This window comes from Poecilia latipinna, unplaced genomic scaffold (assembly GCF_001443285.1).
Source record: "Poecilia latipinna isolate Pla-1442-1.1 unplaced genomic scaffold, P_latipinna-1.0 Scaffold2402, whole genome shotgun sequence".
Lineage (NCBI taxonomy): Eukaryota > Metazoa > Chordata > Actinopteri > Cyprinodontiformes > Poeciliidae > Poecilia > Poecilia latipinna.
Window position 1 is genome coordinate 1,418 of NW_015115018.1, and position 18,828 is coordinate 20,245.

An 18,828-nucleotide genomic window follows, 5' to 3' on the forward strand; every position below is an offset into this window, starting at 1 on the left:
TTAACTTTACCTACTTTTCTCTTTATCTTCTGAATAAAAGTATTCCCAAAGCATGATGCTGCCATCACCAATGTTTCATGGTGAGTATCGTGTCACCTGCGAAATGCATGTATTGTACTTAATGAAAAAAATTTAAAAATCTTATCTTTTGTTCCTTCCACTTTACCATTATGCATTCTACCAGGTCTAAATATTTTTTATAAAGTATATAGAATAAAAATGAAACTTAGGACCAGCTAGCTGCAATTTAGACAGACGAGGATTAAAGTTGATAATCTGGATGCCAAGGCTGCTGACAAGAGACATCTAAACAAGACAGCAATTGAAAGTTTACCCTTGAGAAGTGATCTGGGAAATGCAGCATAGTGGAGGTTGCTTTCATTTACATAAGAAATCACTCACAATCCTTCATTCTGACATATGCCAAGCATAAATGCAACAGGAGTAATGATGTTACAGTTATTGATTGCATTACATGAACTTCTATGCAATAGCCATCCGTTTGAGAAGAGAGGCTCTAGCTGTTCCAGAGTGAATTATGCTTGGCGAGGTAGGAAAAATGTTTTTAGTTCCAGCAGGCTGACAGCATCCAGAAATGAGCGGCATGATTCCCGGTGCATGTTGACGTAGTTCAACGTGAAGGGCTCCTTTTATTATGAAGCCTAGACTCTCTGCAAAGCTTCATTCAAGTCTAACCCACTCACTTCTGAGTAATTTCTTTCGGCAACTGATGAGACTCATCCTCTCTGAAAGAAATTAAAACCCTCCTGACCGAATGTAACTGCACATACAGAGAATTATAATGTTTTGTGAATCAGCAAAGAGTTTTTTGTTTGTTTTTATTTCTACAAAGAGTGAATTATAGAATCTTGTCAAAAGAATGAAAAGCTGTTCCCAAATTAATACTCTCTGAAGCTACCGCTTGTCCTTTAGATCACCTTATCTTTTCAGTACAGTCAAGTCATCTTTGTCAAGCCTTCAGAGATCAGAAATACACACACTCAACACACGACTCTACAACACACTCTCCCTCTCACTATTCACCCCTGTTAAAGGTCTCACTCACCTTTTTCACATGTGCAAGAGACATTCTGCCCATCCCGGCTCTCGGTGCATATTAATGTGTGTTCGCTGCATAGTCCAAATGAGCAAAGGTCAATATCCACAGAGCAATCTTTTCCTTTAAACCCTGGAAACATAGATATAGATAATTCATGTTAAGACGTCAGAATCAAGCCCAGGTAAAGAGAATTAATAAACATAAAAAAACATATAAACCAGCAGCTCATCTTCATAGTTGTATGGCTTTATATATTCTCAGCAGATTAATAGTATCGATTCCTTCCTTTTACAATCCACCTGCTATGCAGTATGGTAATTGAGTAAAATCATTGACAACAGCTCACCATATCAGACTGATCTACATCAAATTTATCTAGCATACAGGCTGCACGTCTGTATGTCACCAACTGATCCCAACGTCAATATCTAGAGTTATAAATAAAGCACAGAGACAGAATGATTGATCATTAATCTAACTTAAATAGACTACTTTGGCTTGTTTTACGTATTTGAATCTAAAATCGCAGTATAGAATCTTTACACAGACAGTACTACATCAATGTATATTGTGTTTTTATTCAAGCGAGTAAATTACCTGCAATTTTAAATAGTGACAAACCCAAATAATTTTGTTTTGGGATAAATTATACATTGGGTTCTATTATTATTGAATTGAATTTTAGCATGTAGTTTGTTCATGTTTTTGTTTTAGTTTTAAAATATCAAATTGTTTTAATTGTAGCTTTAAAGACAAATCAACATTGGATAAAATTGATATGAGCAGTTTCCAAAAGCAAAGATCCTAATTCAGACAAAATAAATAAATAAAAATCTGATTGATGAGCTCTAACTAAAATGAATGATTCTAACAGCTAAAGTCAACATAAATCTATACAAATCAGATGGAAGAAAACCTCATGAAGTACGTATGTGTAATGTTGGGTTCCCTAGCTGTCAAGAGACTTCATATGACTTCTTACATCCAGGACTTGAACAGCTCTAGTGTCAAGAAAAGGAAAAGGGCAGCTAACATCTCTGCAGACCCCACACATCTTGGACACACACTGTTTAGACCTTTACCTTCTCGGGGTGGTGCTACAGAGTGCAATTTGCAAAAATCAGCTGTCACTGTCTCGCTGATAAACACAATGAACACTTTACAGACAGAATAGTCAGCTACTCTGCTGTGAAACAAAATAAGAATATTTGCAATGCCACAACAATCTTTTTTTATTATTTCTTTATGTATAAAAGTGGCTGGAAATATGTACAATACATATTGTTCCCTTATTCTCAGTTTACTTCCTCTAAAGTTTGTGCATTATTACTTTTGCTTGCATGCTGTGAGTGCTTGAAAACTGGAGTCCATTTAGAAAGAAAACTGTTGCAATAAGTTATGGGTACATTTACCTTTAAGTTAGCTTAGTATTCACATTGGAACCCAAGTCCAGATGAGCTTACTATACATCATCACATCTATCTAGATGTTTGATGACCTTCCAGTTACCCTTTTCCCATTAGATTATGTGTTGCCTTGACTAGTTAATGGACAGCTATTGCCTCCAACAGGGTGTTTCAGAAGTGTTTAATAACCAATTGTGCATGCAATTCACTTTGAGGTTAATGTTGCATGAAGGAATGTCACTTTTACAGTGTCACCATCTCCAAATGGGACCTCCCTTCTCTATCAGACAGCTGCTAGTGGTTTAGTGCAACAGAGAAGGAGGTTCGAAATAAGAATTGCCCTTTTGACTTTTTCAGCAAATTCAGATTGCTGCCAGCTATTAAGTTTGATTCATTTAAATGGTTTAAAGGCCTGGTGTTATTTTGAAAGCTGGATTCAGGTCAGACTACTGATACTGCCAGACAAGCTTGTTTTTGAGACCATATCCTGCTAAAATATACTCATTGTTGATCATTTTACTTCTTACCTAAAGCATATTACCAAATTTGGCTGATACAACTACATACCGCCTTGTTAGCTAACTTGTTAAAGTAGCTAACTGTGTTAACTAAAATAATTAGTTCACACAAACAGAAAAAAACATGCTGCAGTGAGTCATTGCATTTAGCCATCTAGACAATCTGCTGAAATTCAAAGCAAGCGATAGACAGGGGAAGAAATGGAGTTTAACTAACTTTGAACATGGAAGGTGCTTAGTGTCACCTGGGCTGGTGTTAAGTTTTAAAAAATATCCTGATCCTTTTTCAAGTTTACAGGGAATGGTCTAACAGAGAGAGAGAAAAAAAATCTACAGTTTTAAGAACAACAGCACCTCATTGATGTGAGATGCCAGAAGAAAATGGTCAGAATGATTCCAAATTATAGTAAGAAAACAGCAGCTTCAATTAACCACCATTTACAACCACGGTATGTAGAATATCATCTCTGAATGTGCAAGATCTTTATTATATGACTTGTGCTTTTGTCAAAAATAATGTCCATCAACTACTAACAAACAAGTCTCCCAATTAATACACTGGTGGAAGAAGAATTTACATTTTTGACACTAAAGTACATATTAAGAAATTGAGATGGACAATCCTTGTTGAACTCATGTGGAAAATGTGTTGGTGTCTGATAAAGTTGCAAAGGAAATGATTAAAAGAGAAAAAAAAATAATTAGTGAAAAAAAAAGATGAAAATACATAAATAGCTAAAAAACGAAAAAAAAATTGTTGTTTTTTTTTGTCCGTCTCCCTCTGTGTATGTTTTGCAGGGAGAAGCGTGTAAACCTGGCAGAGCATTTATCTAATTGGATTTCTGAAAAGGACAAAGGAGATCAAAAACACCTGTTTATAAATCTGTCACTGAAATTAAAACAGTAATGGGAGCTTTGCTCACACATCGGTGTTCTGTTTCTGCCAAAATCTAATTTAAACAAGAGGCAGAAAATACTGAAAGTAGATTATTTACTGGGGACCTGAGATGCATTTTACGTTTTCTAAAAACTAAAAAAGAAAGAAAAAAAAATCTGCGTAGCAGGAGCTGCATACTGTAAGAACATTATTTATCGATAATCAAAAAAAGACAGAAAAAAAACTAAATATAAACTTAGTCTAGTTAATAATACAATATACAAAAATAAATAAATAAATAAATAACAGATAAAATAAAATAAAAAATCTTTAAAATCTTGAAACTATCACATCCCAGAATAAACAGGGGTTCTCAGATCATTGTTTCTGAATTCTGTGTGTGGCTGTTTGCAACTTACTGTGACATCACATATACAGCAGGAAATGGATGGGCCATTGCAGCATGACATGTTCAATTCAGTAGGCATCAAATATATTATTACGATAAGTTAAAATAAAACCAGATGCACACAAAGAAAAGAAACACCTCCCTTTGTCATAGCCCATATATATAGACCCTGTCTGGAGTCGGTGTTTTAAACAAACGGTAAACACAGACATTGATTTTCACCTTTATTCTAAAAGAGTTTTTCTTTCTATCTGCAATCTGTAATAAAGATTTATTGCTTCTATTTTCCTTACTTGGAGCTCTACTAAAAGCTTGCATTCAAACTGAAAAGACCAGACTAAACGATCCATTGTTTCTTTGCTATATTTGGAAGTGCATTCTTGACAAAACGCGAAACACTATCAAAGAAAACAAACAATTTGTAACAGGAATAAACCTTTCATGTATTCCCGAGGTACAGTCACTGATAATTAATAGCGGAGTATTTTTGTAAACATCCTCAATAATGCACAAGTGTGTGCTACTTACCAAGAGGACAGTGACAAATGTAGTCATTTATCAGATCCACACATGAGCCTCCATTTAGACAAGGCTGCGACCAACAATCATTTACATTCTGAGAGCACGTCCTTCCTACAGAATAAAGGCAGATAAATTAATAAGCTCTAGTTGATGATCAAGGAAACACAGCTAAAAGGTGTTGCAGAGGAACTTATTTCCCTGTTGCTGCTTTGAAAATTAAATGATAGTTGTTCTGTTTCCATAACCACAAAATTCAGAAAACCTGCAAGAAAAAACAATTCTCATTTCACCCACAGAATGAAATGAACTTGAACAGCTGATCAACTCTGATTGCACTGAACTGAAATCTAGTTAAATGATTATGTATTCATTATGCTGAAGCGTATGCATGTATGTATGCATAAGTGGTGGAACCTCAGTTTTAGCATCCTCGAGGCAAACGTTTGATATGGAATAGATGAATGATTTCACTAACAAAATTTAAAGCTCCACCAGCTTTGGCCTCTAGCAGTATTTCAGAACTCTTGGTTCTCTTTCAGCCATGGGGCGTCGCTTTTCTGTCTGCAATCTTAACTGGAGCAAAGGTGGCATTTTTGCCAATATGACCCTTTATATTGGATAAAAATACATGGAACTAACCTAGGGCCTACTATTAGCCACATTCAATGGAAATCCTGATAAACATGCGCACAGAGTATTAAAACACATTAAATGTTATTGCAGCTGCATAATCTCACATTTAAAAAAAATCTGAAAAATCCAAGTATGCAGGGTCATAGTGGCAAAAATGCCAATACCCTTGGGTGAATTTATTCAAAAGTTCAATGTTAAGAAGTACATTTTCCCTAGTTAACAAAAGCATTTTTTCTGACATGCATTTTTTAAAATGTTGATCAGCCAATATGCAAAGTAATTAAGACAGTAATGGAGTCAATATAAATCTGCAAAGCTCTGCAGCAATGAGTGGCCCCTAGGGTAGTCATGCAACCAAATCTCCATAACAATCATTAGACTGTATTTACATGCCAACTGGTTATTTGGAAGAGTCTCATCTGTGTAGCTTTTCTAAATGTAAACATGTGGGTTTTACTACAGCTGGACTTTAACAGAAACTATCGGCTTTCAGATGAGAACAAAGCCTTATTTATATCTCCCAGTCAGATCTGCTGTCCGCTCAACCACAAAGCCTGTGTGACGTAAATTTCACCAACTGTGTCGACGCTCTAGGGTCCGCTAGGGGTCTCTGTGGACATGCTGCCCAGATTTTTGTGCAAATGTTGGCACTGCGCCCCGGCAGGGACATTAGTAGTTCCAGTCCGAACACACAGCAGATAAAGAAAGCGACAGGTCAGATCATGAGGAGAAGTAGGATAAACAAAAGCAAAGCTTGTTTTAAAGAAACAGAATGAGGGGGGGGAGAGCTGCATTTTTCTCATTGTGGGTTTATTTCTAGGACAACTGGAATACAAAAACTGGTGAGAAATCAATTTCTTCTTTCTTTTTGTTTTTTTCCCCTCCTCTTCATCTCTGAGACGAATCAGAATAAAGCATCGCATTATCGCCCCACAAGATGCCACCAAGATCCAAGAGATTAACATACCAAAAAGGGATAAATCTGTCAAGCCCTTTGGACTGTTTGGCAATAAAGCCATTTGGCAAGAAACATTCCTCTTGGGATTAATATCACAAAATATGATATATGGAAAACTACTTCATGTGTACTGTTAATTATATTGGCTCTGTTTCTCTTCCAATATCACTGGGAACCATGGTATTATAACCTCTCTGAAAATAAATAAATAAATAAAAAAAGATTTTGAATAAAGCATGTAGTGCATTCTCCCAGTAAGCTGATCATGGGTCACCTTTGGGTCTTTCAGTAAGCTAATTATCCAAAATATATGCAAAAACAACAGAAAGGGTTCAGCAGACACAACATTTGCCATCTTCCATTGCAATTTCAGTCCCCAAGCTTAGATTCCAATGAACAAGCTTGAAGAAAACTAAAGTGAAGGCCAATGACTCAGGATGATCTATAGGAGAATCGATGATGAATTATTAAAGATCTACGTATTCTTCAACTTTTGGAAATGCTATTGAATGGGAATAAGTGCTGTCCTTTTAGCAAATGGGCCTTCTTTTATTCCTCCTTTGTCAGGAGGGACAAATGCAATTAATTATTAAAGACTTTTACATCACAAAATAAATGTATTCATATTAAAAAGAAATATTATGGGAATACAAAAAAATAATAATAAAAAAAAAGAGTCAGTAAACAATAGGAAACTAGGATTATTAAAGAAGAAATTGTAAGGTCAGGTCAAATACCAAAATTCCCAAATTTAATTAGTTAAATTCTTTACTTATTACTTGTATATATGGGATTGCATTTAGAAATACATTTAGCATATTTTACACTGGTGAATTTCGCCAAATACTTAACATTTGTTTTAAAAGTTTAGTTTTTAACAACGAAGGCTACACTACAAAGCCCGACCCTTCAGCTAGCAGCTGTATTAATAGCTGCAAAATGGGCTCAGATTCATATCAGATGGTCTCATACCCTCAAACCCCGGGGGACAGTGGCACCGATAATCACTGATTAGGTCCACACAGGTGGCGCCGTTAGAGCAGGGGAAACTGTTGCACTCATTTGCTTCCACATCACACAGCGGCCCCTCATATCCCAGCATGCATCGGCAGGTGAAGTTATACCGCTGGTCCAGGCAAACACCATGTTCAGAGCAGCGACTGTCGACACAGTAATCAATGTCCTGCTCACAGTAGACCCCTGTGTATCCACTGGGACAAAGGCAGCTGGAAACAGATTAAAGAGAATTTCTTAATAGCAGAGTGAGTTAGAAGATTTCTCTCAACCCTAAAGGGAGCGCAGTAAATGTCACAGCTTTTAAAATCATTGACATTCTGGTGCCAGAATGGCCCGGAGACAATCAAGACTCGGAAACCTACCTGTAACCATCAATCTCGTCCACACAAGTGGCTCCATTTTGACACCAGTGTTGGACACAATCGTTGACATTTATGCGGCAGTTCTGACCAGACCAACCATGTGCACAGATGCACATGTAGCTGCTGGCATTATTCAGCACACAGCGGCCTCCATGGGCACACGGCTGTTGATAAAAGATGAATTAGTCAAGCACATGTGTCATTAAATCATAGATGGAAATGAAAGCTTTCTTCTTTTTTTTTTTTTTACATTAATGTCACAGATTGAACTGAGCTCATTCTGGTCAGAATCATAGCTATTTTTCACAAAGAAAAACCTAATCATTTCTTGCTCCTGGCTCAGTGAAAATGAGCTTCATTACAGCCACATGACACACTCATGAATACTGATTCCCGCTTTATATAGGGCTTCACTCTGTATTCCAGGTGGCATCTACATCATGTCCTACAAGACAAGATCAATGGTCATTGAGAGCTAAAGCTCCTGAGAGCTCCTTGTAACAAAGCAGACTTGAGGTTAGGAGCTGCATTTATGGACAGGGGAAACAAAGGGGCAAAGGAAGAAGTGCCTTATGGGACACGGTTTTAATACAGTCATCATGGCCTATAATGTACAAGAGCCAAGGCAAGCCTTGCTCCACAGCAGGTGACCATCCCCATCTGTCATTTGGAGTAGTTCATCTGCTCAAGTGAGACTTTTTATTGATGCAAATGATCAGTTCAGTTACTAACACACGACAAAGCATCACATGCAAAAATGCAGATACTGTCAATATTATACGGCACTCATTCAAATAAAGTAATAGAGAGTAGTCCTGTACAGCTCCATCCATTATACAAAGAAAATGTAAACATCCTGGCAATTACACAAGTCAAGCTTTGACTTTTTTAAAGATTGTCTAAAAAAAATTACCATCATTTCGATCTTAAAATAAAATTTCAAGAAATTTTAAGATAAAAAAAAAACTATCAAAGTTACATGTGTTTTAAGACTCAGTTTTAGTCAGTGGAATATAAAGACATTTCCTAATTATTTAGTTATGAAATGAAATGTTTATCCTTTGTCAAAAGACTCAATGAATAATTACAGTAGCAGTTAACTGCAGAATGTGTTGATATTCCTAAGACATTTAGATAATAACAGATTTTAATATTTTTTTGTACAGAAATTTCATGGTGTCTCATTGTTTTTTAAAAAAAAAAAGTATATTAAATCTGTATGATTGGAATCGTACACATAAATGTACAAAATGTGACGTAAAGTATATTTAAAAAAAAAAAGTTCTGATTTTACTTTCTTCAGTTGATCAGAATCACGTACATATATTTGTGGACTAATGTAAAATGTAATAATAAAAATTATTGGAAAATCATAAGAAATCAGGCAGTAAAATTGTGGCCCTCCACAAGCCTGTTTCATTGCTGGAACAGGCAAGGATCCAGAGATCCTTGCAGGTGGAAGGTTCATCTGTTCTTATAAATATTAGATACAAGTATAAACAGAATATAAATGTCCAGCCATAGATCTAATTTAGAAAAAGAGATATGTGCTGTGTCCCAAAGATGACAAGTCTTGGTCCAAAATATTGAGACTAGTTCAACTCCCAAACAGAAGAAGAAAAAAAAAAAAGAAAAGATACGCACTGACGCTAGTAATAATGGTATTGAAAGTGAAAGAAAGGCCTGTATCAACATGGGCTGAAACGCCACTGAGCAGACATTACTCCAAAAGAAACATTAAAAAACAGATTACAGTTTGCAAATGCCCTAATGGAAAAACTTTAATATTTAGTGACATGTCCTGTGGTTTGCTAAAACCAAAACAGAAGTGACCATAATGAACATTGTTGGAGAAAAGAGGGATAGCACCATCCCAGCTGTAAAACACATGAAGGACTGAAATTCACAAAAGAGACGGCATCATGTGGAGATAACATTATGTGAAGATATCGAAATAACATCTTGAGCCTTCAGCCAGGAAGGCACAGCTTTGTCAAAAAATATATTTTAAACACATATTGGGTAGAAGCAAGAAGTTTGCTTTAGGAGTTAAAGATTCATAATTAGGGTTTGATGTCCATCAAAAAGCCGTGATCACAATCCTAAAGATAATTTGTGCCTATAGCTGAAGAGGCACATAATGAGCATACTGGCCTACAAACCTGACTGCTACAGCAGCTCTGTCAAAGAGAATGGGGCAAAATTCCAGCAAACTATTGCACACAAGTGAATATAGATTATCTTGCTCATGATTGCTTTTAGTAAATAGAAATAATTTTGGTAAGCCAGACTGACAAAAAACTGTACCTACCTGAAGATTTGTAGGGCAGGGTATACGGCAGGTGTATTCAAGGCCATAAGGGAGGTCCAAACACTGAGTTCTTGATTGACACGCAGTGTCTGGTAGAGAACAGGCGTCTATATCAAGTTCGCAATTTTTTCCCTGAAAACCTGCAAGACAAAGATAAAAAAAAAAACATGAAATTTTTATGTATGCAATACTTTGCAAGCAAAAATAGATCTGAAATCAGTACCACTAACCCATCTTTAATTCATGTTGATGCACCAGACCTACTCTTCTATATATTTAATAAACATGGCCAAAACTGGTGCAACTGAGGAGGATTGGCCCCATTTTAAAGCATCTCCCTCCACTCAACCACAGTGCCCCACTGAATTTGTAACTTGCCTTCAATTTATCTTGCAATTAAATATTGAAACACTAGTGTTGAGCCTTTTATTTCTTGTTCAACTTCATCCTTTTTTCTTATTAGTCTTATATGTATTTAAAATAAAACTAGATTTATTTATTTTTTATTCTTGCGTAAAAATAACTACACAAAAGATGGTACATAACAATAAGTCCTGGGCTCAGGTTGTCTTGCTGCATGACCTACTTTTTCTTAAGTTTCCCTTTACAAACAGATGTCCTGACATTTTCCTTCAGAATTTGGTGTTTTCATTCATAATTCATTGTCCTATTAATTATGGAAACCCACCCTGGCCCAAATGCAACAAAAATAATCTTAAACCATGGCATTATTGCCACCATGTTACAAAGACAAGTGAAGTTTTCAATGCCCTATTTGGAGCATTTTGAAGCTTCTCTTTTTAAAAATATTCTTTGATTGTACCTCAAGAACCTTTATTGTGACTAATACTTTGATAATTCTTCAGTTTTTAATCGGAAAGTTGTTTTATTTCAGTATTTCAGTAGTGAAAGTAATAGATTAATGTATTACAAGCTGCTGTGCCTGTTAATTTTGATGATTATGGCTTAAAGTAAATGAAAACCCAAGTCAACTCTTAGAGAAGTACAAGATTATAAAGGAGAAATAGAAAAAGAGTTTTAAATCAAAACTATTATTACACACGACTTTGTTCTTCTACATAGCGCAAGGCAATTTGCAGAGATCAAGGAATGTTTAGGCTTTTATATCCAACTGAGATTGTGGAACCAAAGGGGATAGTTTAAATAAAGGTAAAGTTGTGTCCCATGCAGAACATGTTATCATAATCAGATTCTGCTGATTAATGTATTTCTTGGAGGATCTTATGATGTTGCCTCATCTCCACTCCATATCCTATTAGTTTCCATTACTCTTTACTGTTCATGGGTGTTCCAGGTTTTTTACTAATTCCTAAAATAGAGAGTCTATCTCACCATCCCACTCTATTTCAGGATTTTTCTGTTAATGTATATCTCATCTTGTGATTAACACATGGAGATCATGAAAGTAAGGATGATGAATAATCTGAAAGTGGCTGATGCTCTTCAAAGAGATTAGTTAAGATTCACACAATCTTGGCCGCTGCTAGAATCAGCTAATCAATAGCCACCACACAAAACCATATCATACATATTTCTGCATTAAAATCTCTGTTGATTTTATATAACATTCAAATGTCCTGAGAAACTTAACTTGGACGTTATTTTGCTCTGAGCCATGATCATTAAATCATCAGAAATAACTAGTTGAAATACATTTCCCTGCGCATAATGAGAATAACTGTGGAATATATGCCTTTTTAAAATTGCTGAAATGAATTATGTTTTCAGCTATATTCAACTTTATTGTGATAAACTTGCATGCGACAGTTTTCACTTAAGCAATAAAATGCCCTATAATGAATGCAGAGCAAGCCAACATTGTGTTTTAGATGAGTAAATAGCAGGTATACTGGGGCTTTTTCAGCTTAACAGTACATTCAGCAGCAAAGCACATTATGATTCCACCCATGCTTTGTGACATTTCCTTGTGCTGCCATACAGAGCTGCACTCAAAAAGAACTACTTTTAAATTACACAGTTGAGTCCAATATAAGACACTGCAGATGAGGCATAGAAGCAACAGCTTAGGTTTTCAAAGATAACAGATGAGATTTAGTAGCAACTCTGGAAGACCGAGGCGTACACTGTGGCATTTTCTTACCATGAATCTGTGGCCGCGTATAGTTCCAGTTTGCTCAGGGAGTTAAGGATTCATGATCAGGGATTACAGAAGGCAGTTTCAGAAGGAGCTCAAAGAAAAAAACCCCAGGCTCCAGATACACCAAGAAAGGGAACAGCTTGTGTGAATATCTACTGCAAATGTAAGCATTAAGTTCAGTATTTAAAAAAATCACAAGCATATTCTAAGACATATACAGTGGGGAAATAAGTATTTAATACACCATTTTTTTTTCTTCTAGCTCCCTCACAAAGAACGAAAATATGTACTTTTGATCATAGGTACACCTCAACTATGAGGAAAAAAAAATCCAAAAGAATTACTTTGTATGATTTTTAAATAATTCACTTCAATTTTATTCCATAAAATAAGAATTTCACCTCCTACCAATCAGCAAGCATTTTGGCTCTCACAGAGCTGTCAGTTTGTCTTTAAGCAGTCCTCCTCTTCTTCACTCATTATCTGTATTAATTGCACCTGTTTATGCCTGTATGAAAGACATGTGCACACATTCAATCAATGACATTCAAACATTGGTAAGAACTATCTCAGAATACCAATCGTGGACCTGCACAAGGCTGCTTATGGACTACAGGGACAACATGCAAACAGGTTGGTGAAAAGGCAACAACTGTTTGTTAAATTATTAGAAAATGGAAGAAACTCAAGATGTCCTTCAGTCTCCCTTGGACTTGGTGCTGCCTGAAAGATCTCACCTCACATATTATCAATGATCATGAGAAAGATGAGGGGTCAGTCTGGAACTAAATGTGTGGACCTAGTCAAAAACCTGAAGAGAGATGGTTCCACGGGTTCAAAGGTTACCATTAATGACTTCGCTGTCATGAATTAAAATCCTGGAGCACATGCAAGGTCTTCCTGCTCATGCCAGCATATGTCCAGACTCTCCCGAGGTTTGCCATTGACCATCCAGATTTTTTTTTTTTTTGTCTTTTTTCTTTCAGAGTCCATCTTACAGTTGAGGTGTACAATGAAAATTACATACCTCCCCATTCTTTGTAAGTGGAGAAACTTAAATCACTGCTTTATCAATTCATTTCCCCACTATCTATGTATGTATGCACATATTCATGCATGTATGCATGTATCCACACACAGACACACACATGTGGTATATTATCCAGTACGGTCCTGATCGAAGGCGTGAGCAGGTGAAGTGGGGGCTGGGAATACAAAAAGCTGCTTGGCCTTCTGGTGTCTTGTGGGTCTGATTCAACTTGACATCTGTGATGGGAGGATCTCCCTCAAAAACCCAAATGAAAAAACCCAAAAGCCCCCCTTGATCGTCGGAGCCAGGTTTCCACAGAGATGCTCCCTCACAAAGAACAAGTCAAAGTCACAGAAAACTGGATATTTTAAAAGCACAATAACACAAACATCTATAGCTTAATTTTACTTGCTGACCAGATAAAGTATTGGGGGGGGGGGGGGGGGTAAATAACAAAAAAATTATTTTTTTTTAAAATATTATTTTTTAAAATTAACTTTCAATGACTGTATAGACGATTAACTGCTAGTCAAGCAGGTTTGGCCTCGAACCAGCTTGCTATGAAAATAGTTTGCCAGGTTTATTTGTGTCAGCAAAGTTATCCTCCTGAAACCTGTGTGAAAAAAAAAATTCAGACATGCCATGTAAGTGAACTGGAAACTCTAAAGTCCCTGGAGCTATGACTTTGTTTTTTCTTACTGTGTGTAAGTGCTGACATCGTCTTGTCCAAGCTGTGTCGTTTAACTCGGCACATCCTTATATAAGTTTACCCATGTGAAACAGATATGCTGTTGTTCTGATTGCATTGGACAACCAGGGCAAAATGTGGTGTTATCTCCGTATGCTTATCATTGCACTGTCAGAAATTGAAAAACCCAATTCCATAAGCATATTTGTTGTTAATGTGAACAGAATTGGACTACAATGATAAGTCCTCGTGCAGCTCTCAAAAACCTTGAACCACATAAACCATCAAGTACACTTCAAGCTACCATAAGCAGTCTTTCAAACTAAATAGAACTGCGGGCGCTGCAAGGGCAGCTCATGGGTTTATGAAAATGCACCACTACTTCTGAATGCTCCCTTCATTTGTTGTAATAGTACAGCAAATAAACAATTAACAAAATGTGACAAAGTTGCTTTCAAAATAAGGGAAATCCAATTATACTAATCAGATCAATCACTGTTTAGATTAGAAATTCTGTTTTTATGTGGCAAAAAGCACATTACTTTACCACAATGATGAATTGTTGTTGTTGTAGGGAATTAATAGAAACCCAACCGAGCTAATAGTCATGAATGAACCTGTGTAACTGAATCACTGAAAAAAGATGCTTTAAAAGCAGGGTGGAGTTCAGTTGATGGGGTCACTCATTCTGTGAAAAAAGCAGGTATTAAATAGGTGCCTCTTATTTGCGGACAAAGACAGTTAATGTTCCCCTCATAAAATCTGAATAAAATGAGTTGTTCCAGAGCCATTTCAACAAGTGGAGAAAATGATACACTGTCCTGCTTAAATGCTTCAAAATGGAAACATAAGAAATATGAGGGGAAAAAATGGAAAACTATCATTTCAGTGGAACAAAGAATACTAAATATGGCAGAAATTAGCAAATGATCAGAAGGGTTACTATTTTGTGTTAGTACAGTAACAACTGGAAGATTTCACTGAAAAATATTGCCAGAAAAGGTTGCCAAAAAACACGTCGACTGACCAAAAGAAAAATGGTGTAATATTTTAAGGACTGGCGAAAGTAAAGTTGTTATTTTTCAACATTTATTGTGAAGAATGGTGGCTTGATATTATGCTACGGGGATGTTTTTCATAATAAATTATGCCAATTTATCTCATACAAGCGATCATTGATGAGTTTGTATGCAAGAGAATACTTGAAAAGGTCACAGTATGCCATGCATAATAGGGAAATATATTGTTTTCCTTCACTTCCTGTTCAGTAATAACACATTTGTAACATTTTTATTTCAGTTTTCATTTGGATTTAAATGTGCAATGTACCCGATGAACTGCGTACATGGAGACTTTTATCTATCTGCACGCTTTTAATGACCATTTTGCAGCACCAGCGGCTTTTTAAATAGGAAATGAGAAAGAAGAAAAGAAGGAAAGACCTGGAGGGAAGGTTCTGAATTAAAGTTTAGCCAGCTGTATAAAGGACACATATCTTCTCCTGATCTATCACTAAATGCCATCCCATTACTCACTTTTTTTCCCAACACACTGCTATCATTTTACTCACAAATCCATGACATCCACATTGAATTTTTTTTGTTTAACTTCACAAGTGTGAGCACAGTTTTACTACCATCAATGTTTAGTTTTTTTGTTTTTTTTGTTGCCCCGCAAACCAAGATGAAAAACAAAATAAAAGTAGGAAACTCTTGAAGATCTTCTGGGTTTTTGCTTTATATGTAAAGTAACGTTCCAACTCATTGGGCAAGGGCAGTTTTCTGACTTACTGCTCACTGGTGCCTAAAATCTTCTGCATGCCTTCCATCTGCTTATATTTAGGGAAAGAAAAATGAGACTCAGCCAAGGAATTAAAAAAGGAGGTAAAATCCAATTATCCTGAAAGGAACACAGTGCCTTGCAGAGGTATTAATAGCCTTTAACTTTTTCACATTTTTTGTTATATTACATAATAAAATACATGCACAAAGTAGCGATTGATTGAAAAGTAGTAAATTATACTTTTTTTAATTAGGGTTTGTAGATCTAACATTTCTGGAAGAGTAGAGAGAAGCTATTGCTAAAAAGAGTTTGTAGGAAATCTGGCATATGGGTTTGTTTCTTAACCCTGGTCCTCTGTGCCGACTATCCCACATGTTTTAGGTGGTTTCCATTGGGCCCTGAGGACCAGCGTGGAAAAGCAATGATGTAGGGGACACAGCAAACACCTAGAGGAAGTTCTGGTTAGATAAGACCAAAATTTTACTTTCCATCTTGAGTGCAAAAAAACTGATAAAAAGCAAATGCATCACCTTGATGAAACCAGAACCATCCCTTTGCTGACCCACAGTGCAGCATGATGCTGTTGGAGGGATTTTTATTTTTATTTTTTTGCAGGGAAATAAACCTGTTAAGAGTTTATAAGAATATGGATGCTAAATACGGGCTAATACGTGACAAAAAATTTTAGAGGCTTCAAAAATTACTGACATTTTGCTGATGATTTATGTCCCTTGGGATAATGCCTCCACACATACAGCCCAAGAAATACTGACATTACAATCAAAGTATATTCAAATGGCCCAGTCAGCTAAAACATGAATCCAGTTTTGAATCTGTGATCAAACTTAGCGTATACAAATGCTTTCCATCCAATGCTACTCAACAAGGAAGACTGAGTAAAAATGTAAGTTTCTAGATGTGCATAGCTTGTAGCAAACATCCCAAAAGATGTGAAGCTATAGCTGCAGCACAATATTTTAAAGTAGTAACTATGGGGGTACAGCACACATTAATCTTTTTAGTTGTTAAAATTATAAAATTATATCCAGTCAAAAAAAAAAAAAAAAAAACAGAACAACTTGTTGGACTAAATAGGATGCAAGTAAGTGTAAAGACTAATATGAATTAAATTGAACTCTGTGCACACTTAGGACTCTGCTGGCAAAAACAAATCACCTCTGGTTCTCAATCTATAGTGAGATAGCCAGAAGGGCCCTGGATGAGGATCTTAGCCCAAATTAACAGCAGACGTGTTTAAATACTACTGCTGCCACGGCTAATATAATCTGAATGTTACTGCAACACTCCCAATGTGAAGATAGCTCGGCATACCTGTAGGGCATTGACATGTATAGTCTCCAAGCAAATCAGAACATGTGCCATTGTGCTGACATGGGTTGGAATCACACTCGTTGATCTCGGTCTCGCACGCTGCTCCTGGGAAGAGAGATTCAAACATTATGCTCACCGCTGCAATAATATTTTATCACTGTATTTACACAAAGCAGAACTACTTGTCCTCATACTGCCTAAAAATAATTTTTAAAAAATCAGCTCCAGGAACATTATTCACCTATACTCAGGAACAAAAACTGAATTATTGCAGTAATAAAAGATTAATTCTGGAATAAATGATTGAGTAAAAAAGATTGATTGTCATAATGCTTAAATTTAATTTGTCCTCGCATGGCATTTGGCCCAAAAGTAAGAATAAACTGCAAGTCTGTTTTAATAGTTTACTGCAACTAAAAGCCAAAATATGCAAGCCAGCATTACTGTCTAATCATTTTGGCAGACACAAACAAATGTGGGTGGCAAATTAATTTATTTTAACCTATGTAAAAAAAAAAAAAAAAAACTGTGCACTAGTTTTATCAAAACGTTCCAGAACAATCCTTATCATGATTATTAGGCTTAAAACTCTATTTTGTGCAACGTGATTGAAGTTGTAATGCTATATCTCCATGCTATAACTTAGGACATTCTGAGCAACCCAAATATGCTGGGGATGCAGACTGCTTAGTCTGCATAAACTACTGCAGCATAAAACTATCTGAATTTATGAAAGTCAATATTTTTTTTTTGGTAAAAACAATATAATATAATATTACATTATATTATATTGTTATATTATATATATTATATTATAATATAAAAAATGGTGCATAAACATTGGTCTTGTGTTGGATTGTCACATCCATTCAAGAACAATTTTTTAAGAAAGAAAAAGAAAATCACTAGGTCCCAATCTAGTTTGAGATGAACGCCAACTAGATTGATGATCAGTTTGCCAAGTGAAACGTACTACGGATCTACATGGTGTAGTAGACGTATTTACGGCATGAAATTAGCAAGTTTTTTTTGTTTTTTTTTACCGAGCGGTATCATCATGAATGATATGGTACGGCCCAGTCCTAGTTGTTATTCACGCAGCCTGGGGTTGATGACACAAGTGCTCCAGTCCATATGTCCTTGTGTCAAATGTTATAACTAAAACACACTTAACTGCATGAGTACAATTCACCAAGAAACTGTGGGAATTGACTAAAAGTGGCTTGTCAATTAGAAAAAGTAAATATAAAAAGTAATATATCAGCACATACTTGATAGACACAACTATCAAGGATATCTATCAGGATATCATGCAGATTGCTGAGGCATAATTATTTAATAGGTAAAAAAAGAAGATATTTTCTTTATAGCAATTATGGAAAAAATACAAAGTGAAATTAATGTGTTCATGTATTGCAAAAAGCAAAGCCATTTAAACTGACTGAGGTAGAGCAATACATCCTAAGACATGCTTAGTGATGAAGTTCATAAGGGTGGTGAGAGCGAAGGGTTAAGTTAAATGGGCCTTTCTACGCTGCACGGCTTGAAATACCAAACCTGAGATCCCAAGATGCCAGAAAATGATGAATTCTATCAGTCACTAAGAAAGTGCCATGGTGCAGGAGACAATTTTCCATTACAGAAGTGGCAACAGATTCCAGCTTTGAACAGAGAAGATAAAAAGCGTTGTTCATGTAGTGCTATGTAAGGGCTTATGTGATTGACAGCCGAGTGTGTCAGGGCTTACAGTTAGATTGTGAAGCACACTACTAGCCAAAGGCTGAGAGCACTGTATGGATGGGGG

The 18,828-nt window shown here is 36.1% G+C and overlaps 1 protein-coding gene across 1 annotated transcript in view; it reads right to left on the reverse strand.

Moving 5' to 3' along the window:
* Positions 1–961: 961 nt before the first annotated feature.
* Positions 962–18,828, reverse strand: part of LOC106937659 (fibropellin-1-like) — a 51,087-nt gene continuing 33,220 nt past the window's right edge. The window contains exons 8-13 of the mRNA XM_015019287.1: positions 17,025–17,129; positions 10,074–10,213; positions 7,763–7,926; positions 7,356–7,609; positions 4,799–4,903; positions 962–1,189 (exon numbers count right to left, since the gene is read on the reverse strand). Coding sequence (XP_014874773.1) covers positions 1,059–1,189; positions 4,799–4,903; positions 7,356–7,609; positions 7,763–7,926; positions 10,074–10,213; positions 17,025–17,129 — 899 coding nt within the window. The 3' untranslated portion in view covers positions 962–1,058. The remainder of the gene's footprint in view (positions 1,190–4,798; positions 4,904–7,355; positions 7,610–7,762; positions 7,927–10,073; positions 10,214–17,024; positions 17,130–18,828) is intronic.